This window comes from Sus scrofa, chromosome 6 (assembly GCF_054392235.1).
Source record: "Sus scrofa isolate SSC_HxYL_T2T_F1_AM1 chromosome 6, Sscrofa_HxYL_maternal_Yorkshire_Landrace_v2.0, whole genome shotgun sequence".
Taxonomy (NCBI): Eukaryota; Metazoa; Chordata; class Mammalia; order Artiodactyla; family Suidae; genus Sus; species Sus scrofa.
The window spans coordinates 133,264,749-133,287,435 of NC_139388.1; the positions used below are offsets into that span (position 1 = coordinate 133,264,749).

The window sequence follows — 22,687 nt, forward strand, 5'->3', positions numbered from 1 at the left end:
ATCCTGGTCACAGCCTGTAATGACATGCAGTCATGGGTTGGGCTGCCTTGCTCAGGAATATTTCCTCCGGCTATGAGCCTGGGGCAGAGCAGATGAAGATGGAGAGATCTGCATGGATGGGTGACCAGATGGGTGGTTCCTCCATGGCAGGACTTATACACATGGGCCTGGTGGTGTACCTGGGTCAAAGGAGATTTAGAAGTGGTCAAGACCGGCTGACATCCCAAGTGTTGTGGGACCAATCTTGTGCCTTTAGTGGTGAGCTGACACGCTCATTTTCCTGGCGGCCCAATCACATCTGAGCCTTTCTTTTTCTAATTACTGGCCCTGCCCCTGCCTGCTGCTGCCCTTCTCCATTATCACTGGTCCTCTCTGGCCCAAGCAGATGATTGTTAGCACCACCAGCAACTGGGACTGAAATGGCCTTGCACTGTCTGCCTCATCCCTGGCTGCCATGGCTGGAAGTGTCCCCAGATGAAGTGTTCTTGGGCCCACTGGGGGACTCAGCAACAGGAGGTGTATGTGAGGCCAAGAATCACTGGTGTGTGGGAGAGAGTTCTCATGGACTGGCTGTGGATCTGCGCTGTTGGAGGTAGGGGTTGCAAGCCCTGTGAGAGTACCCTGGGGACCAAGAAGGCAATAAGACTTCCAATGTGCTCTCCAGAAGTGAGACACAGTGCCATGCCCTGGCAGCTGACTCCTGCCCAGGTTGTTTGGTCAGCCCTATGCCCATTGCAGCTACATGTAGACCCCCTTCCTTCAATGCTTTTCAGTGCCAACCTTTGGTGCCCGCCCTGCCTCATTACCTCCCTCCTCTATCTATCCACACTACCTGTCAACCCCAGTGCTGTGCCCTGGTGTAGCTTTCCTCATGGGCATGCTTGGGCCTCTCCTCTGCATCCACAGTGACCCCTAGCTCTGGCAACATTGCATGTGGACAAGGATCTGCCCTCTCCTGCCTTACTCCACTCTGGTGAGCTCTCACAAGACTTTGTGACCAGACAACTTGGCTATATCAACCACTGCCCACACAAATGCTAGCATGTGTTGGCTAGCCTTGACGTAAGTTCCCATTGCCCCAGCCCTACTCCCATGCCACCAAGGGGCTGTGCCTGGGGATGCCACCTAGGCACACCACCCTTGTTTGCTTGTGGATGGTCAGTCATTCTTGCCCTGGGCGGGGAGGATGGCCAGGTCCTGGTGTTTGCCTCCCCCCTTTCCCACCTTGGCCCTCCCCCCACTGCTGTGTTTCCAATGCCCTTTGTTCCACATGCCTGGCATGGCTCTGAGCACTCTCTCATGGTCTGGCTCCTTGTAACATGATCATCTGCCTGGTGGATGCTACCAGTAGCATTTGCTTGTCTCAAAGATTAAAGCATGTATGTCTAACAAGTATGCATGGCTGAGACAGTGAAACTGCAAATGGCTCAGTAAATTGGTTGATCCCTTTGGTCACCCATTCCTGGCCTATTTGGATGATAACTTGTAATTCTAGAGCTAATACATGCTGGCGGATTCTGAATCCCTTGGGATGCATGCATTTATCAGATCAAAACCAACGCTGTCAACCTCCCCCTGGCCATGTCAGGTATGTGGGCAGCAGTGGCTTTGGTGACTCAGGACCACCTTGGGCTGATCACACACACCCCTGCGGTATCAGTGACCCATTCAAAGTCTGCCTTATCAATTTTTTTGTGTGTTTTTGTATTTTTTAGGGCTGCACTCACAGCATATGGAGGTTCCCAGGCTAGGGGTCTAATCAGAGCTGTAGCTGCCGGCCTTCGCCAGAGCCACAGCAACGCCAGATCCAAGCCATGTCTGTGACCTACACCACAGCTCACGGCAATGCTGGATCCTTAACCCACTGTGCAAGGCCAGGAATCGAACCCTCAATCTCATGGTTCCTAGTCGTATTCGTTAACCACTGAGCCACGACAGGAACTCCTGCCCTATCAACTTTTGAATGCAGTTACTGTGCCTCACATGGTGACCACAAAAGATGCAGGATCATAGTTTGATTCCAGAGAAGGAACCTGAGAAATGGCTACCACTTCCAAAGAAGGCAGCAGGGGAACAAATTAACCACTACTGACTGAGGGAGGTAGTGACAAAATATAAGAATACAGGACTCTTAATATTATAAAAATGGCCATACTACCCAAAGCAATCTACAGATTCAATTCAATCCCTATCAAATTACCCATGACATTTTTCACAGAACTAGAACAAACAATCCAAGAATTTATATGGAACAACAAAAGACCCAGAATTGCCAAAGCAATCCTGAAGGACAAAAACCAAGCAGGAGGCATCACTCTCCCAGACTTCATGCAACATTACAAACCCACACTCATCAAGACAGTGTGGTACTGGTACCAAAACAGATAGACAGACCAATGGAACAGAATAGGGAACCCAGAAATAAACCCTGACACCTATGGTCAATTAATCTTTGACAAAGGAGGCAAGAGCATATAATTGGAAAAAGATAGTCTTTTCAGCAAGTCTTGCTGGGAAACCTGGACAACTGCGTGCAAATCAATGAAACTAGAACACACCCTCACACCATGCACAAAAATAAACTCAAAATGGCTGAGACTTAAATATAAGACAAGACACCATCAAACTCCTAGAAGAGAACATAGGTAAAACATTCTCTGACATCAACCTTATGACTCCCAAAGCAATGGATATAAAAGAAAAAATAAACCAATGGGAACTAATCAAACTGACAAGATTTTGCACAGCAAAGGAAACAAAAAAGAAAAAAAACAATGGAATGGGAGAAAATAGTTTCAAATGATGCAACTGACAACAGCTTAACCTCTAAAATATACAAACAACCTATGCAACTCAACAGCAAAAAAGCCAACAACCCAATGGAAAAATGGGCAAAAGACCTGAATACATTTCTCCAAGGAAGATATACAGATGCAACAAGCACATGAAAAAAAAAATGCTCAACATCGCTAATTATAAGAGAAATGCAAATCAAAACTACCATGAGATACCACTTCACACCAGTCAGAATGGCCATCATTAATAAGTCCACAAATAACAAATGCTGAAGAGGGTGTGGAGAAAAGGAAACCCTCCTGCACTGTTGGTGGGTATTGTAATCTGGTACAACCACTATAAGAACAGTGTGGAGGTACCTCAGAAAACTAAATATAGAACTACTGTATGACCCAGCAACCCCACTCTTGGGTATATATCCGGATAAAACTTTCCATGAAAAATATACATGCACTCATTTGTTCAGTGCAACACTATTCACTGACTAGATATGGCAACAACCCAAATGTCCATTGACAGATGATTGGATTAGGAAGATGTGGTATATATACACAATGGAATACTACTCAGCCATAAAAAAGAACGAAATAATGCCATTTGCAGCAACATGGACTGAACCAGAGACTCTCATACTGAGTGAAGTAAGTCTGAAAGAGAAAGACAAATACCATATGATATCACTTATATCTGGAATCTAATATATGGCACAAATGAGCCTTTCCACAGAAAAGAAAATCATGGGCTTGGAGAATAGACTTGTGGTTGCCAAGGGGGAGGGGGATAGGGAGGGAGTGGAATAGATAGGGAAATTGGGGTTAATAGATGCAGACTATTGCCTTTGGAATGGATTAGCAATGAGATCCTGCTGTGTAGCACTGGGAACTATGTCTGGTCACTTACGAAAGAGCATTATAATGTGAGAAAAAAGCATATATACATGTATGTGTAAGTGGATCACCATGCCGTATAGTGGAAAATTGACAGAACACTGTAAACCAGCTATAATGGAAAAAAAAACATTATATATATATATATATATAATACAGGACTCTTTTGAAGCCCTGCAATTAAAATGAATCCACCTTAAATCCTTCAGCAAGGATCCATTGGAAGGCAAGTCTTATGTCAGCAGCTGTGGTTATTCCAGCTTCAATAGTGTATATTAAAGTTGCTGCATTTAAAAAGGTGAAGTTGGATGTTGGGAGTGGGTGGGTGCTCTGCCATGAGGTGAGCCACTGCCTATCCCTGCCCCGTGCCTCTTGGTACCCCCTTGATGCTTTTAGCTGAGTGTCCTATGGGAACTGAAGCATTTATTTTGACAAAAAAATTACGTTCAAAGCAGGCTCAAGCCACCTGGATACTGCAGCTAGGAATAATGTAATAGGACCATGGTTCTTTTTGTTGTTTTGTTTTGAACTGAGGCCATGATTACGAGGGATGGCCAGGGTCATTTGTATTGTGTTACTAGAGGTGAAATTTTTAGACTGGTGCAAGATGGACCAGAGTGAAAGCATTTGCCGAGAATGTTTTCATTAATCAAGAATGAAAATCAAAGTTTCGAAGATGGTCGTATGTCATTGTAGTTCTGACCATAAATGATGACAACTGGCGGTGCAGCAGCATTATTCCCAAGACCTACTTGAAAAATTCTGGTAAACCCAAGTCTTTGGGTTCCAGGGGGAGTATGATTGCAAAGCTGGAGCTTAAAGGAATTGATGGGAGGTCACCATCAGGAGTTGAGCCTTTGGCTTAATTTGACTCAGCATGGGAAATCTCACCCAGCCCAGACACGGACAGTATTGACAGATTAATAGCTCTTTCTCAATTCTGTGGGTGGTGGTACATGGCCGTACTTAGTTGTAGTGATTAGGTTAATTCTGATAATGAACAAGATTCTGGCATGCTAACTAGTTATATGACCCCTGAGCGGTGGGCATCCCCCCAACTTCTTGGAGGGACAAGTGCCATTCAGCCACCCGAGATTGAGCAATAACAGGTCTGTGATGCCCTTACATATCTGAGGCTGCACTCATGCTACACTGACTGGCTCAGCGTGTGCCTACCCTATGCCAGCAGGCATGGGTAACATATTGAATTCTACTTGTGATGAGGATCAGGGATTGCAGTTATTCCCCATGAAGGAGGAATTCCCAGTAAGTGTGAGTCATAAGCTAGTGTTATGTGCCTGTCACTTGTACATATCACCCATTGCAATTACTGATTGGAAGGTTTAGTGAGGCCCTTGGGTTGGTCATGCTGGGTTTGGCACAGGGACCTGGCAGAGCTCTAAGAAGATAGTTGAAGTTGACTATCAAGAGGAAGTTAAAGTTTTAACAAGGTGTCCCTAGGTGAACTAGCAGATCATAAACAAGAGCACGTCAACATTGGTGATGGACCAGGCCACCTGGGAGCCTCACCAGTGTGTTTTGGAAAGAGGAGGAAGGTAAACATCTAGAGGTGAGGGGAGTGTCCTTGCACATCTGTGAGGTGGTCTTCAAGAGGGGAGGAAGAGATGGGGTGTCATGAAGGGACAGGCCAGGGATCTTCCCCCAACAGTCTCCATCTTTTTCCCTGACCCCCCTTCTTAAGCATCTGAGGTGACCATGTCGACTATGCCTTCAACATGTTGCTCCTGCCAGATCACCAGGCCAATTCCTGGGAGGTAGGTTGAAGGTTTGGGGCACGTATCCACCTGTGCCTTTATCTTTGGCCCAGGCACCCCTCTGGAACTTCAGCACTTCTCAAACTGTGTGGTTGTGGTCCCCCAGGCCTTGACTCTCATGGGGCCACCCCTGACTGCCTCTGCCCATCCTGTACCAGTTCCTGGGTCATCACCTCCAATCCTGAATTTCTCCTCATCCTCCAAGCCTGGGTCCAGTCCTATCTGGCTCTGTTTCCCTGTGTGCTTGTGCCTGCTTTCCACTGTAGCCCCGTTCTCTGTAGCAAGACTTGGGTGGGGGAGGTATAGGGAGGGCTGGGGGTTGGGGTGTCTTCAGACAGCAGCAGGCCTTGCGGGTGGTTGGCCAGTGCCTCTGCGCCACTCTCACATGCCTGCAGCACTGAAACCTACTTCCCATGGGTGGTAGTGGATGGAGGAGCGTGGTGGTCAGTGACGAGGTGGAGGCCATGGGGTGCCTCACAGGCACCTTGTCTGTCTCCCTCATCCCAGGTACCTAAAGTTTCCTGGGTTGGAGGTTTAAATGCCCTGGAGAGTTTCCCTCCTGCTTTAGGGTCAGGGTGATCTGGCCTGAGGGGAATGGGGAAGCTTTTTCTTTTTCCCACAAATTTCAGGCCCCTAGCCTGGGGCATTACACTGTGCATAATCCACACCGTGGCTATTGGGAGGGGGTTTACAGTGCAGCTGTGGGACATGATGTGTTCATGCATGCTGTCTCTGTGGAAGTGGGAATGCTGGGAGGATTGTGGGATGTGTGAAAACAATCTTATGAGTGGATGCTGGATACCCTGCCATGAAATATGGGTTCTGCTCTGGTTCTGACCTGGATGACCAGATGCACCTCCTCCTGGGTATGTGCAGTGCTGGGGTAGAGCTTCCTCCTCCATAGTGAACTCTGCCCAAACCAAATATCCTCTTAGGACTCAGTGATGGATCGGTGTGCTCATGTCAGTGAAGGATGCAGCTAGCTAGGAGCATTACTCTGAGTCACAGGACACATTGATCAATGACACTTCAAACGCACTGGTTATCCTGGGTTCCTCACCACTCCGTGCATCACTTGACAGTCAAGTATACCCTGGGCTGTGAGCATTCATGGGGTATGAGCTTGGTGGTATCTTCAAATGTCCACTGGGCCTTCAAAATTCCTAAGCGCGGGGAGTTCCCGTTGTGGCGCAGTGGAAATGGACCCAACTAGGAACCATGAGGTTGTGGGTTCGATCCCTGGCCTCAATCAGTGGGTTAAGGATCCTGTGCTGCCATGAGCTGTGGTGTAGATTGCAGATGCAGCTCGGATCTGGCATTGCTGTGACTGTGGCGTAGGCTGGCAGCAACAGCTCTGATTAGACCCCTCTCCTTGGAACCTCCATATGCCGCAGGTGTGGCCCTAAAAGAACAAAAGACAAAAAAAAAAAAAGATTCCTAAGTGCACAGATGATGCCTTCACCCCAAGATGAATTCTCCCTTGAGGTGGCAGCATGAAATGCTCAATGTTGCAAGTGTGGAAAGGTAAGAGTGGCACAAGCAAAGCTCTCTTAGAGAGAAATAACAGAACATGTTACTCAAGATTGTAGCCTTGAGTAACACGTGGCTTGTGGATGGGAAATGGGTCCTGTACATGTGTAGAGTCCCTGCTTGCCCTCAAACTAAGCAAGGAAACTCTGAGTGGGATTCTTGTACTGATAGTAAGAAAGCTGTGTGCAGCTCTACAACTGTGTGCCTGTTTCTGACAAAACGGATGCAGCAACATCTCCACAATGCAGCGACTCTCCCACAATCCCCAGGATTCCACAGGACTCAGGCCATAGCCCTCCAAATGTCTGCCCGCCCAGCTGCCTCCCCTGTTTCTTCTGTAGGGTCTCCCATGTGCTTGCTGCCTCTTGGCCCTCAGGGACTCCCCAGTGGCACCCGGCTTCTCTTCCCAAACCCTTGCAGGCAGAGAGCCTGGCCCCCAGGAGGCCCCCTCCTCCCTTGCAGACCTCCCCTGTGTCCTCCTCAGAGTCTCTCCTCTTGTCGCCCCATCCCCGCAGGTTCCCGTGGCACCTGGTGGCTTCTCTCCCGTGGTCACCCCTCCCAGGCAGAGACCCCAGCGGTGGCATGGCCCAGTGCCCCGATTCCAGGGAACAACTCCCCCTTGGCAGACCTCACCCCCTATCTCTTCCCCAGGATCGTTCCTGGGCTTAGTCCCAGCCCTTGGGGAGTCCTCTCCATCCATCCCAGAGGTCTGCCTGCACGGGCTCATCCCACATAGGAAAGCCCTCTGTTCACAGACCTCAGGGCTGCACGTCCTGCAGCCCCACTTCTCTAGCGTGACTCCAGGATGCGCTCTAGTGCCCCCCCCCTTACTGCCTTTGACCCCCTTGAGATACTCCCCCCTGGGGACACGCCTCCCTGCTGCTCTCCCTCATGGCTGCTGCACCCCATACCCTGGGCTCCACAGGATGGCTTAATCATGTCCTAGTTCCACTGTTCATTTGGTGGCAAAACCTACCACCCCTTTGTCTTCTGAGGACCTTTCCCCATGTCTTCTGGTACAGCACCTGCTCCTGATTCATGCTCGCTGCCCATCTTTGCTTCCTTTCTTCCTTTCTCTCTGTCTTTCCACATGTGAATCGCCTGTTGTTTCACCACCAGTGGTGAAAAGGATGTTCATTTGCTGCATCGTGTTGATTTGGCGTTTGTGTCAGTGACACAGGGACTCTCCCGTTGCTGGTTTATTTCCAGGCACATGACTCTGTTCCATGGACTTACCTGTCTCTCCCTTGGAAAATAACTCATGGCCTGTATAACTGTACCTTGAGAGTAAGTCAGAAAGTTAGGTGGTGGACTCTGGCAGTGGGATGGTTTCCTAGGGGACAAGCCCTTCCTGGCCTTGGCCTAGAAGAACACGATCATCTTGTGCATGGTGCTGGGCATTCTCCCCTTGGAGTATAACCTCTGGACAGCCTCCCTTGGGTGCTTGGGTTGGAGTGAGGGCATTTCCCCCCGCTTCTGACACATATCCAGGGCCTCTGCGACTACCTCCCCAATGAAGATCTTGGCCACACAGGACATGGCAATGACTATGTTCTGGGCTATCAGCGAGCCGGCCATACTCTGGATCAGATGTCTTTGGTTTGCCCTGGGGAAGGCTGGCTGGTGATACACTTCGTAACAGTCCAGCAGCTCCTGGCTTGTGAAAGCCATGAGGGTTCACATTTTCCAAACCTCCTCTTTGTCCACTCAGGGTTTCCTCGGTCTCTTGCCCTTGGTGTCCCTTTTCCGCCTTTTGGCTGCAGGAAGACATGAGGAGGATTCTGCCTCTTCACATGCACTTTGAGCAAGGCCTCCTGGGTCAGAGGCTCCCATCAGCTCCTCCAATCAGTCCACCAGGAGTCTGTCTGTGTCATCGTCGCCACTGGTCCCAGGGCTCAAGGCCACCACTGGTGCCTCAGCTGACACGCCTGGGTTGTGACCTTGGTCCTGGGTCTACATGCTGCTGACCTTGTCCATCCCTGAGATGCTGCGACCAGATGTGGGGCTCTGCCTGGGCTTGTCTGATCAGTGACCTGCAATGACAAAGTTCAGAAGAGGGAGGGTCCGTCCAGCTGTTCAAATTCTACACACAAACCCACGCACACACATTCGCACGTACATACGCGCACCACATACGCACTCTCCATTCCCCCACAGCTCCCTCAGTGGAAAGAAAGTGGCCCCCAGAGATTTCTTTCCTATCAGTGGATGACCCATTGGCACAAACTCTGCACCTTGAACAAACCCAGCCGACTCACTGCTTTAGAGTTGGAGGTCAGAAATCTCTGGTATTGGGTCCTCTCTTCTTCAGAGTCAAGTCAGCCACAGAGAAGCTCCCTCTGCTGCAGTCCCCTCAGAGGCTGGATCCCTGGGCCTCCAGGAAGGGCCCAGCCCCCTTATGTAGGGCTCCCAGGTCCTGGCCACACCCACCTGGGGAGTCACGTGTTGCCTCAGCCCACCTGGGCAGGACTCCTCCCACTCACAAGTGGAGGGGAGCGGAAGGGAGGGGCAGAGACCCCAGGCCAGCCTCTCGGAATTCTCTCTGCTACAGCTTTCCCCAAAATTCCCAATGTCGGACCATGGAAATACAGACCCTCCAAAGAAGACAGATCTCAAAACATGCCTTTTAAGATAGGTCCATGACCAAGCCCAAGACCCCACTGGATTAGGTAACAAGTCTTCCTCTTGGGTGCTCTCATAACATCCTGGCCTGGGGAAGAATAAGATGGCTGACAGCACTGAGTGTGCAATTGGTCACAATTCTTGACCTTCTTTGTGTGTTTTCCTTTAGAAAGCTTCCTGAGAGATGCCAGGCAAAAGTGAACATTCATCTCTCCTTGTCAAGCAAGCATCCTGTGCAAGCCTTTGAGAGGGATCGATATTCAGGCATTGCTGCCAGGGAACAGCTGGCTCTTTAGACAGTTATTCCAGAATCCCAAATCCGGGTAAGTTTTCAGTTGAGTGGAACATGACTTACCCTCCAGGAAAAGGTGCTGGACTGGGAAAGGAGGGGGCTGGAGAGAGGTAGGCTTTGGGGAGGGGGGCTTTCTATTGGCCATAGGAATTGGCTGAGATGGATGATCTGAAGGTATCCATTTCCAGAAGAGGAGAGGGCAAAGGAGGGGCTGGACAGCCTGTGAGGGGCCTGACCTTGTAGCCAGGTCAAATCAATGAGGGAATGAGGGGTCCCCTCAAAGCCAGGAGTCCAGTGTTGTCCTGACTTTGCCCCTCATCTTCAAGGGCCAAGGCTCCAGATCTCAATAAAATTCCCCTGAGATCTGCCTGACAGATCTGGAGGGCAAGTGGAGGGGTGCTGGCAAATACATCTGGATTGTGGCACTTCCTCACTTTTTCTTCCCTAGATATGGGTTCTTATTTGGTTTTTTTTTTTGTTTTTTTTTTTTTTAGGGCCACACCTACACCATATGGAAGTTCCCAGGCTTGGGGATGAATCAGAGCTGCAGCTGCCGGCCTACACCACAGCCAGGGCAATCAGGGAGCCAAGCTGCGTCTGTGACCTACCCCACAGCTCACGGCAATGCTGGATCCCCGACCCACTGAGTAAGGCCAGGGATCTAATCTGTGTCCTCATGGATGCTAGTCAGATTCATTCCCACTGCACCACAATAAGAACTCCTCCTATATATGGTTTCAGAACCAAAGAGCTTGGCACCCAGAGCAGAGCACAGGTAGGCTTGTGGATGTCCTGACAGGAGACCCTGATACCAGACCAGCCCTGACGGCTCCCTTGAACCAAAGCCTCCTTCCACTCCCCACAAGGCTCTCATCCTTTTCCTCCCTCGGATCCACCTGAGGGCATGCATTCTTTGCCAAAGGTGCTCCTCCTTTATCCCTTGCCTTCTTTGTGCCTGGGTTCCCTCTGGGGGCTGTGGGGCCAGCCATTGATGTTTATGCTGGTCCAGCCCAGGCTGGCTCTGCAGGGAAGAGAAAACCCTACCTCTGGGAACTGTCCTGAGTCACTCTTCCATGGGACCCATTCCCAGAGGTGGTCTCTACCCTATTCACACAGCTCTCTGGCCCCCATCACAGGGAGGAGCATGCCAGAACAACCTGCACACTACCATGGCAGCACATAGTCTCCAGGATGCCCTTCAGCCTGGCCTTGACAACTCTCTGCAGCATCTGGCTCAGCCATGCACCTCCCAGGCCCCACAGTGGTGGGGCCAGGGGCCCAAGCTGTCCTTGCCAGGGGACAGCCCAGGCAAGGGGTGATTCTGCAGCCTGCACATGCAAATTAAGAGACATGCCCTCTCCTGGACCTGCAGCACCAGCATCAGCCCTCCAAGCCTCATCAAGACTCCTAGACAAACTCTCTTCAGACACAGACATTCTGTGCAGGCCCTTTCCTGAAAATGGACTCACAGGAAGAGGAACTTGTGGGAGGCATGGAAACATCCCTCAGTGAGGTAGTCTTCCAGGCCCTTCTCGCCACTCTGAAAAGCTCACCGGGCCCTCAGGCTCAGAAGGACAAAGGAGAACCTTCCCTTGAGCCTCTTTCTGACCTTCTACCCTGGGATACAAAGCCATGGGTGACAAAAAGGAGAAGGAACAAGCCACGCTCATAGTGTCCGACAGCCAAACCAAGGCAAGAAGACTGTGGGTGCGACTTCCATGCTCCATGAACATTGTCAACTTAATGAAGGATATTTTCTGAGTGATTAAGTGTGAGATTTGGGGTTGGTGTGGTTTGTTTCCTTGTGGTGCTGGTATTTGTTTATTTGGACTGCTTCTAGCTTTTTCCATTGGAAAAGGCAAAAGTCTACTGTTGCCATGGCAAAAAGCAACATCGAAAAGTTCAGAGGAGGGAGGAGGAACCCGCTAAGGGTAGTCTCCAGATCTGTCTTTCAAACATTAAAGCATAATGTCCACATTCCTTTCGGGAGGTTTTCTTGGAGGCAGGGTTTGTTTGTTTGTTTGTTTGTTTTCTTTTTGTCTTTTCTGGGGCCACACCCACAGCATATGGAGGTTCCCAGGCTAGGAGTCTAATCGGAGCTTTAGCGGCGGGCCTGCACTAGAGACCCAGCAATGCAGGATCCAAGCCACATCTGTGACCTACACCACAGCTCACGGCAACGCTGGATCCTTAACCCACTGAGCAAGGCCAGGGGTCAAACCCACAACCTCATGGTTCCTAGTCAGATTTTTTAACCACTGAGCCACGACAGGAACTCCAGGGGCAGATTTTTTTGAGAATGCATGGTTTTGACCTGGGATGCATTTTCCTAAGCCGGTAGGCATGTGTCCTTGAAATTCCCTAGGGGAACCATGACCTGGATTGACTGGGGAGATGGATACAGGCCATGGAAGACACCTAGACCTCTCCACAGCATTTGGAGTGTCATCTCAGGGAGATATATTGATCAAGGGTACAGCTTTTGGGGTAACCAGGTATTGTCCACACCTTTGGGCAACATAGGTGGCAGGATCCTGTGCATGGCACTATGGAGACCATTTGTCATTTTTAAATGCTGGCAGGGAAACTATGTCTCTTGTGGTTGCCCAAGACAAGCATGGGAAAAAGTAACAAGTAGTTCTCAGGCTAATCTGTCTTGGTGGAAACTATAGTATGCAACTGAATTGGGATGTTTCAAGATACTCTAAGATCAAATGTAATGTGTCTGAAGTATGATTAAAGATTTTGAGCAAATTAATGCCTATAATTCTGTGCTTATATTTTTAAAAGAATATTTAATGTCTTTGCAGCTTTATGATGAGTTTATTTTTTTAAAAAAAGTAACTTTGATGAGGGAAACTATTGGAGTCTTGTCCTGTTTTTTTTTTTTGGCCATAGGTTTAGAGTGTGTTTTCCATGTCCCTCTTTACTCTTGCTTCCAGTTACTCTTTCTTTTTATTGCTCAATGAATTTTATTACATTTATAGTTTGCTTCCAGTTATTCTGATTGTCCTGACAGTATCATCAGTGGAAAATGATGCCTGGCCTGACCTCAGACAACTTACTAACCCTGGCCTGAACCTTCTCAGGGGGCAGTCCAGGAGAGAGAGGATGATTGCAATATATGCAGTAATCATCACATTTTAAAATCTCTTAAAGGGAAGAATAAGAAATAAACAACCATCACCTGCTAATAGACCCATATTTGGTTCCGAAGGACCATTGTTATTTGATATTGCTTTTAGTTCTAGAGAACATCAGGTTTTTTCGTACTCATGCCTAAGTTTTCTCTTTTCCTTTAGGGTTAAAGGACAAAGCTGAAAGAGTATTCTAAACATCTATGAAAATTGAAGTGCCCACCAAGTGCAGATTGGATCTCTCAAGGATGGTTTTATCATTGCTTCCACAGTCTTACGAAAACTGCATGGTGTGCTGTATGCTCCTTGGCACATTCAGTCTCGCAGAAAAGAGTAGCGCTTTAGGGTCAGGAACTGTGATTTCATGGGGACATGTTCTGTAACTCACATTAAACATATTTTGGAATATGGCTATGCTCAAATTTTAAAGATAAGGGGGAAACGTATGCCTTAAAAAGACACAACATCAAAGTTTCCACTCCTTGCAAACCACTAATTAGAAGCTTTGGGGATTTACGCAACATGAAGCTTGTTTTGTATGCTGTTTATTCAGATAGCAATTAAGTCAACAATGTGCAATGAAAGTTTTCTCAAAGAAAACCCTTTCTTTAAAGAAATCTGATTTATTAATTTTTTATTTTATTTTAAGAGCTAAATTAAGATTACCTTGAGACCCTAAAATCTTACTACTTAACGTTTATAATGATGACTCTAGGTGTTGAAATGTGAAGTTTTGCAGTGAATATAAGATATTTTTATAGTACCTGTGGCTTTTAAAAAATGAAAAAACCTAAATCTCTGGGTTTTTTTCATTTGGCTTAGTCCTAATATTGGCATCACAATCATTTAGAATTTGCTGGAATGTATTGTGAATTTTGAAATTGTGTTTATTAAATGATAAATACTTGTCTTTGCTCCTGAGATTTTGGGATTAGTAATAATACTTCAGTGGAACCATGAGACCCCGACCCAGTGTTGGGTCTGGGTTTTGCTTTACTCTGAAGTCCTTGTGTCCCTGCTGCAGAGCTACAGCCAATGACTTGGCACCTTCAACATCTCTCTCTTAATTCTCTAAGCTTTCTTACTGTGCAGGCATCCCTGGTAAGTTCCAAAGCCTGATTTTTAGTAATGATGCCTATGATTCTAGCTGGAAAGCTTCTAGTTTCTCACCATTAAGTAGGATCTTTGTTGCAGGTTTTTCATAGATGTTCTTTATCAAGTCGAGGATGTTCCTAGTTTGTTGATAGTTTTTATCACAAGTGGGTATTGATTTTGTCAAAGGCATTATCTGCATCTATTGATCTAACCATGCTTTTTTCTTGAGCTCATTTATATGATGGGTTACATTAGTTGCGTTTCAAATGTTGAACTAGCATTGTGTACCTGGAATAAATCCCATTTGGGAGTTCCCATCGTGGTGCAGTGGTTAACGAATCTGACTAGGAACCATGAGGTTTCGGCTTCATCTCTGGCCTTGCTCAGTGGGTTAAGGATCCGGCGTTGCCATGAGCTGTGGTGTAGGTCACAAACGTGGCTCCGATCCCATGTTGCTGTGGCTGTGGTGCAGACCAACAGCTCCAGCTCCAGTTAGACCTCTAGCCTGGAACCTCCATAGGCCACAGGTGTGGCCCTAAAAAGACAAAAGGAAAAAAAAAATCCCATTTGGTTGTGATTACCTTGAGCATATGTGATTACCATATGATTATTTTTATACATTGTTGCATTCATTTTGCTAATATTTTTGTTGAGGATTTTGCCTCTATTTTCATGAGAGATATAGGTTTGCAGCTTTCTTGTAATATCTTTATCTGTTTTTGATATTAGGATAATTCTGGCCTCATAAATGAGTTAGAGGAGTTCCCATCGTGGCTCAGTGGTTAACGAATCCGACTAGGAATGATGAGGTTGAAGGTTCGGTCCCTGGCCTTGCTCAGTGGGTTAAGGATCCGGCATTGCCGTGAGCTGTGGTGTAGGTTGCAGACGCGGATTGGATTCCGTGTTGCTGTGGCTCTGGTGTAGACCGGTGGCTACAGCTCCGATTCGATCCCTAGCCTGGGAACCTCCATATGCCACAGGAGCGGCCCTAGAAAAGGCAAAAAAAAAAAAGACAAAAAAAAAAAAAAAAAAAAAAGACAAAAAAAAAATGAGTTAGAAAGTATGACCTCTGCTTCTGTCTTCTGGAAGAGATCATAGAGAATTGGTATAATTTCTTCCTTATTTGTTTGGTAGAAGTGACCACTGAATTCATATGGGTCTGGTGCTTTCTCTTTTGAAAGATTATTAATTATTGATTAATTTTCCTTAATAGGTATAGGCCTTTTGGATTGTTCTTCTTGTGTGCCCAAAAGTAGACATGCATAAATATAGTTAACTGATCTTTGATAAATGGAGCAAAGGCATATAAGGGAGCAAAGACAGTGTTTTCTACAAATAGTGCTGGGACAACTAGATACATACATACAAAACAAATGAATCCAGGCATAGACCTTATAGAAGTTACAAAAATTAATTCATAATGGATTGTAGATGTATATGAGAAATGCAAAATTATAAGACTCCTAGAAGATGACATAGAAGAAATTCTAGATGACTTTAGGTTTGGCAATAACTTTCTAGACTCAAGATGAAGGGCACAGTCTATGAAAGAAAATATTGATAAGTTAGAGTTAATTAAAATAAGAATGTGTGCTCTGCAAAAGACACCATCAAAAGAATGGGAAGACAAGCCACAGAAACCAGGAGAAGATATTTGCAAAAGACATATGAAAAGGAACATTATACAAAATATTTTTTAAAAGTCTTCAAAGTCAACAATATGACAAACAACCTGGCCAAAAAATGGGCCCAAAACCTTAGTAGACATCTCACTAAATAAGATATACAGGTGGCAGTAGTTCCTGTTGTGGCTCAGTGGGTTAAGAAGCTGACATAGTGTCCGTGAGGATTCAGGTTTGATCCCTGACCTCAATCAGTGGTTTAAGAATCTGGTGTGGCCACAAGCTGTGGCATAGGTCGCACATGCAGCTCAGATCTGATGTTGCTGTGGCTGTGGTATAGGCAGGCAGCTGCAGCTCCAATTTGACCCCTAGCTGAGGAACTTCCATATGCTGTAGGTGCAGCCATAAAAAGAAAAAACAAAGATATGCAGATGGCAAATAAGCACATGAAAAGTTGTTCAACATTATGTGTCATTTGGGAATTGCAAGTTAAAACAGCAATGAGATACCAGTAGAATGGCCAAAATCTAAAATACTGACAACACCAAATGCTGATGAGTTGTGTAGCAATATGAACTCTCATTTGATTCCGGTGGGAATGCAAAATAACACAGCCACTTTGAAGAAAAGTTTGACATTTTCTTATAAAACTATGCTCTTACTATAAAACCCAGCAATTGTGCTCCTTAGTTTATCAAAAGGTGTTGAAAACTATGTATGCCAAAAACCTGCACATAGATGTGTACAGCAGCTTTATTCATAACTGCCAAAACTTAGAAGCAACTAAGTGTCCTTCAGTAGGTCAATGGATAAACAGATACATTCAGATAATAAAATATTATTCAGTGCTGAAGAGAAATGAACTAACAAGTCATGAAAAGACATGGAGGAATCTTAAATGCATATTACTAAGTGAAAGAAGCCAACCTGTGTGAGTCTTTGTGAGTCCAAATATACGACATTCTGGAAATGGCAAAACTATGAAGATGGTAAAAATATTAGTGGCTGCCAGAAGTTGGCGGAAAGAGAAGAATAAATAGGCAGAACACAGAGGATTGTTAGGGCAGTGTCTTAATATTGGGGTCTGCTATAACAGAATACCATTAACTGGGGTGGTTTATATCTGACAGAGACTGATTCTCACAATTCTAGAGGCTGGGAAGTTCAGGACCAAGGGGCTGACAGATCTACTTTCTGGTAAGAGCCTACTTTCAGGTTCAAAGACAGCTGTCTTTTTGCTGGGTCCTCACATGGCAGAGGAAGCCAAGGATCTCTCTGGGGCTTCACTTTTATAAGGACACCAATCCCATTGATGAGAGTTCAACCATTATGACCTAATCACCTCCCAAAGGCTTCACCTCCAAAGACCATTGCATTGGGCATTAGGCTTTAACATGTGACATTTGGAGGGACACAACCATTCAGTTCAGAGCAGGTAGAGAAACTATTCTGTATGAATCTGTAATGATAGGTACATGTAATTATACATTTGTCAAAACCCAGAGACTGCCCCAAAAAAAGTGTGACCCCAAATGTAAAGCATGGGCTTTGGGTGAAAGTGTATCAGTGAAGGTTCATCTGTTGGAACAAATGTTCTACTCTGCTCTGGAATGTTTATGGTTGGGAAGGCTGTGCATGTATGAGGCAAGGAGTATATAGGAAATCTTGATACTTTCTCTTCCATTTTGCTATGAACCTAAAACTGCATAAAGTCCACTTTTTAAAAGTTAAAATAATAATGTTTCATGATACGTAGAACACAATTACTCTTTTGTTTACATGTTGTCTCTGACTGCCTTCATGTTACAAGGGCAAAGTTGAGTAGTTGCTACAAAGCCCACAAAGCCTCAAATATTTACTGTCTGACCCCTTATAGAAAAGGCTCACCAACCCCTGATTCATAAGATAACTTGCTAAAAACTGACTTAGTTGTGTAGAAAAATCAAGCTGCCTTCTTCTCTCCTACCATAAGCCAATCTGAAATAAAATGGACTTAGATATGAAGGATAAAACTAAAATATTATAGAAATGCAGAATATTTGTGATCTAGGGGTAGAAAAAGACTTAATGGTTGGAAAAGCACAAGATATAAGGATTAGTATTCTTCAATTTAGTTTCATAAGATCTAAATCAAGAAATTCCATCTGAGGAAGAATACCATGGACAAAGTTAAGAGGTAGTGAAGACTAGAAGAAAATATTATAATGTCCAAAACTGGCAAGGAAATGTCTAGAATGTACACAAACTAATTGCACACCAACAAAAATTGGAAAGGATGTCAACAATAAGTAAATAAAAGATACCAATTTTCCCCTATTTTTTTTTCCACATAAACTTCACTGTTAGTATTGTTCTTGTCTGCTTATCCCAGGAAATTGTTGCATTTTTACTATTAGCTTGTCTTTTATTTTCATAAAATAAATTCCCTTTAACATGGTAAATCAGTGAACATTTTTTTTATTTGGCCATGCCGGCGGCATGTAGAATTTCCTGGGCCAGAAATCGAACCTGTGCCACAGCAGCAACCTCTGCTGCTGCAGTGACAATGCCAGATCCTTAACCTCTTGTGCCACAAGGGAACTCAAAGTCAGTGAAACTTTTAAATGAAGGCAACCTGCTAGAGAAATTCAAGAAAAAGGCTTGTAAATTTAAACTTCCATATCTTAGTACATTAGTAAGGAAATATTCTTCTATTTGGTTAATGGTCATCACAAATTTGAATCGGGGTACAAAACTTTTGTGCTATCATATGCAGAACAGAACATAGACATTTAAAAAAAAAAAAACAAAGCATAGCACAAAACAATGAATGTTACCACCCGGTGAGAAGTGAACTAGGATCTTTACCATAAACAAATGACTTTTTGAAAGCGAAAAACCTAATGCCTATTATGAATTAATTTACTAATTTAGAATGGTTATATTTAGTGCCTAGAAACTATAATTCATATTTTAGTGTGTGTGATATGCACAACTGCCAACTGTCTGATCCCAACTACCCTCCATTCTCATACTCCTCCCCTTTTCCACCTCCCCAGTTCCCTCAAACACTTGGGTTAAATATTTCCCAGAACCTTGCCACTTAAAGAGTGGCGAATGGACCAACAGTATTAGCAACACCTTCTAGTTAAAAATTCAAACCCTCTGGAGTTTGCTTCATGGCTCAGCGGTTACGAACCTGATTAGCGTCCATGAGGATGAGGGTTTGATCCCTGGCCTTGCTCGGTGGGTTAAGGATCTGGTGCTGCCATGAGCTGTGGTATAGGTCACAGATGCGGCTCAGATCCTGCATTGCTGTGGTGTAGGCCGGCAGCTGCAGCTCCGATTCGACCCCTAGCCTGGGAATGTCCATATGCCGAATGTGCGGCCCTAAAAAGACCAAAAAAAAAAAAAAAAACGCAATTATTCAGGTCCTATTCCAAATCTACTAAATCAGAGTCTACTTCCATAAGATCCCCTGGAGTTCTATTTGCATGTTAAAATTTGAGATACTTGGAGCTGCCATTTGCAACTATTTCTCCCTCTGCAGTGTTTTCTAAGAACTTAATCACTGTTAACTTTTTAAAATAATTTTATGCCTTTCAATTATGCACACATCACCAGCGACAGCTATTTACATATCTCTTCCACCTTGTGAAACTGTTTATAGATTGTTACTGAAGTGAAACTGTTAACAGAAACTTCTCCAAGTTGGTCATGTCTTAGTGGTGTAGCAGTGTGGGGAGAATAAAGGTTTAGGACTAAGTAGAAATCTTGGACCTACTACATATTTCCGTGCGTGACCTCAGAGAAGTAACTTAAACCTCTATGAAATCATTTCAATTAGGGAGATGATGGTACACAGAGTGCAGAGCATTTGGTAAGATAACATGTAAATCAACTTTGGCACCTAGTAGGGCTCAGGATTACTTCTGGCCCCTTTGAAGCACAGGGCCATTGTACTTGAAGATGCTCTTAATAAATGCAAAGTTAATAATGGATTTTCCTTTTAACTACCCACTGGTAAGTTATAATAGAATTGCCCTGGCTTAAGAAAATACTTATAATGAGAAGTCTGCTGATACAAAAAAAATATATACCAGTTTACTATCCCCTTCTAAAGGGACTGTGGTCCCTAGTGGAGTCCTAGCATTTTGAAGTTAAAGGTTATCTCTTCATGGTGCCTTTTCTTTGAATGAAAAGGCTTACAATTCTTTAGCATAAAAATTATATTTACACATACTATATGTGTAACTAGTATCTATATGTATGTATTCATCATATTTATAAATATAATATTTCTTATACTTCTTCCAACACTCTCCAATCAAGCCACAGTTACCGCTTTCATTAAAGTCCACATCCTTCCCCCCAAGAACAGTGCTGTAACATTTCCTCCCCATTTCTTCTAAAAAGCAACTACACTGCTGTTGCACCTACCTGCAAGGATGGTGACTACACAAACCTGATCTCCCAAGCCTGAATGTACCCAGTGGGCACATCTGACGAAACTGCCTCTAAAATAAGGCATTTTTGCATAATAGCCTACTGGAAATGACTTTACGGAGTGTAAAATAAAAAAGTGTTGCCTGTCATTTCAGTTCTACAAGGATCAAGCTATTAGCCACTGCAATTGCCCATGGATGGTTCACTCCTTGGGGAATTCAGGATGGAGAAAAACAGAAGGCATTCTGAACCATCTTCAGGAAGGCATATATCTGCATGAAGGCACACACACAGTTCAGATACACATCTAAGGAAAAATTTTCATTGACCCCAGATTCTTCCCATTCATAGAAAAACACTAAAATCATTAACTTGAGATGCCTGTTCTTTGCCATTAGTAGTAATTTTTGGATGTTCCAGCACATGTTTTCTTTCTCAACCAAAAATTCATATATGAATGTATGAATTACCTCTGCATCAGTTCCTCAGAGCTATCTAACAGAGTATAGTCTTCAGTAAGTTCCTCAAATAAAACTTAACTTGCAACTTTAAAATCATGTTTTTTTCACCGGACAGGGGTCAGTTGTGCACGATTTTATCTATGTAATGTACTGTTACACGCTGTCCAACTGCTTCTACCTGGCAATGCATATTCAAATAATTACCTGGGAGAATATCTTTGCCCTAGTTAAACTCAGAGAACTCTTAGACACTTGCCTATTCAGACAACCTGAAACTCCTGCAGCCAGTAGAAAGAGGGCTCCCTGGAAAAGAGACTATTGGCCGCTGTGAGCTGACAAATCAACATCAGCTTCAGCTGGACTTGGCATTTGGGTGTGACTGCGACCCTCACCTCTAAGATTCATGTCCGGTTTCCCACAGGCTTCTTCCTTTCGCTCTCCGGAAGGAAGAGCAGCTGTGGCTTACAGAGTCTCCCTGCTCGGCTCGGGTCCTGCAGATTTGCGCCACTCCTCTGTGCCCGCGCGGGCCACGTGGACATTTCCAGAGAAAGGCGATTATTCCATTTGCTTCCCCTTGCGTGCCTGTAGCACTTTTAACATCTCCAAAACCTGACCCGTGTCACCTAGCTTTGTTGTCCTGCACTTCAGAATAAATACACATCAAAAGGAATGAACTTGCCCCAATGAACTTGTTAATTTAATGTGAAGTCCTGGAGGGAAAGGACCGTGTCTTTCTTAACCCCGCGTGTACAGTACTCAGCCCTGGGCTTTACATTTATCAAATACAAATAACTTTTTAAATGGTCAAAGGGATGAATGTAGAAAAGCAGAAAAGAATGCAGAAATTAAGGAAGGAATGAAACAAGTCCGGAGCCCCAGAGGGCAGGGAGTGCCTGGCCCCGCCGCCCGGGGGCGGTGCGGAGGGCGCGCCAGCAGCCCAGCGTTCCTCCACGCGGGCGCCTTTAGAAGGCGCTTCTCCCGAGCACTACCGCCCCGCCGTCACCCAGCAAACCTAACCCCGCCGCTCTGGGCAGCACCATGACTCGCGGCAGGGAGGTGCTGGACCTACCAGTGTGGAGCAGAACCTCAGGTCCGTCCCACGGTCCCCACTGCAGGTCAGTACCCCGGGGGCGATCGCCGTGAGGCACTCCTTCATCCACAGTCGCTTCTCGGGGGCCCCACCGCCGTCCCCTCTCTGGGCTGCTTTACTCCTTGGGTCTCCCGGAGCTCGCACCTCCGCTCTGTCTCCCAACTCTCACCGCCCGCCGCCCGGGACTCCGAGAGCCCGGCTCGCTGACGCGTGGAAAAAATGCCTCAGGGCACCAAGTTGAGACACTCTCCGCCGGCTCCCCCGCTCGTCCAGTCGGGGCAGGAGGCTACCGGGCAGAGGTGGGGACTCGAGCCCGGGCGGGAGCGCCTGGCCATGCGCCCCTTCTTCCACGGCGCGCACCTACCAGCCTGGCAGCCCCGTCACGGAGGCCGCTGGAGCAGTACCTGCCACACCCGCCACCCCGCCCCTGCTCTCGGGCCTCGGTCTGCTCGCACCAAGAGGCTGGTTGGAAAGGTAAGAGAGAAGGACTAAGAGGCAGGAGGCCTGCCCAGAAGGGATCCAACTAAAGCGGAGGCTTTCCCCTCAAGGCCAAAATACGTGCATGGAAAGGTTCCTCCTGGTCGGATTCCTCAGAGCTCCGAGATCCTTGGACAGTTTTGAAGGCACAGGCATGGCCCCGCAGCCCGATCCTTTTTCCCATGCTGGAGAGCCAGAGAAAGGATCAGGTGTTTCTAGGTTAACCGTCAGGTGAGGCACCTGAGCTGCGTCTTTCTGCATGTTGGACTCTGGCAAAATCCTCAAGTGGATGGCTTTCCTGTTCCAAACTAGAGCTTTCTTGCTGCCTTGATTGCAGTTAGTTAAATCAGGCTGGGCTTTGCCTTCCGGAACAAACAGGCCTTTTCCTCAGGTGGGAGGGTTATAGTGTGGTTAACCCCGATTCCCCTGCTTTTATGAAAAGACATACAGTTCAGCCCCATGGCGCTGCCAAGCAGCC

At 46.1% G+C, this 22,687-nt stretch overlaps 1 protein-coding gene, 1 long non-coding RNA gene and 1 pseudogene across 5 annotated transcripts in view; 2 read left to right on the forward strand and 1 right to left on the reverse strand.

The window, feature by feature from the left end:
• Nucleotides 1-3,811: 3,811 nt before the first annotated feature.
• LOC146402820 (18S ribosomal RNA) lies at nt 3,812-5,163 on the forward strand (annotated as a pseudogene).
• On the reverse strand, nt 4,359-22,102 carry LOC146402821 (uncharacterized). Its single transcript, XR_014807901.1, has 2 exons — nt 21,712-22,102; nt 4,359-9,021 (listed from the first exon to the last, which is right to left on the reverse strand). It is a non-coding gene; the product is annotated as an uncharacterized LOC146402821 (long non-coding RNA).
• The window catches only part of MCOLN2 (mucolipin TRP cation channel 2), a 59,886-nt gene continuing 58,799 nt past the window's right edge, over nt 21,601-22,687 (forward strand). For 2 of the 4 annotated variants that reach the window (XR_014807897.1, XM_013988837.3), the window contains exon 1: nt 21,601-22,206. Coding sequence is in view for 1 of the 4 variants with exons in the window: in XM_003127906.5 (XP_003127954.1) it covers nt 21,681-21,757 (77 nt within the window). In the remaining 3 variants the exon portion in view is untranslated. The remainder of the gene's footprint in view (nt 22,207-22,687) is intronic. The other 2 variants (XR_002345107.2, XM_003127906.5) reach the window with 1 other exon arrangement.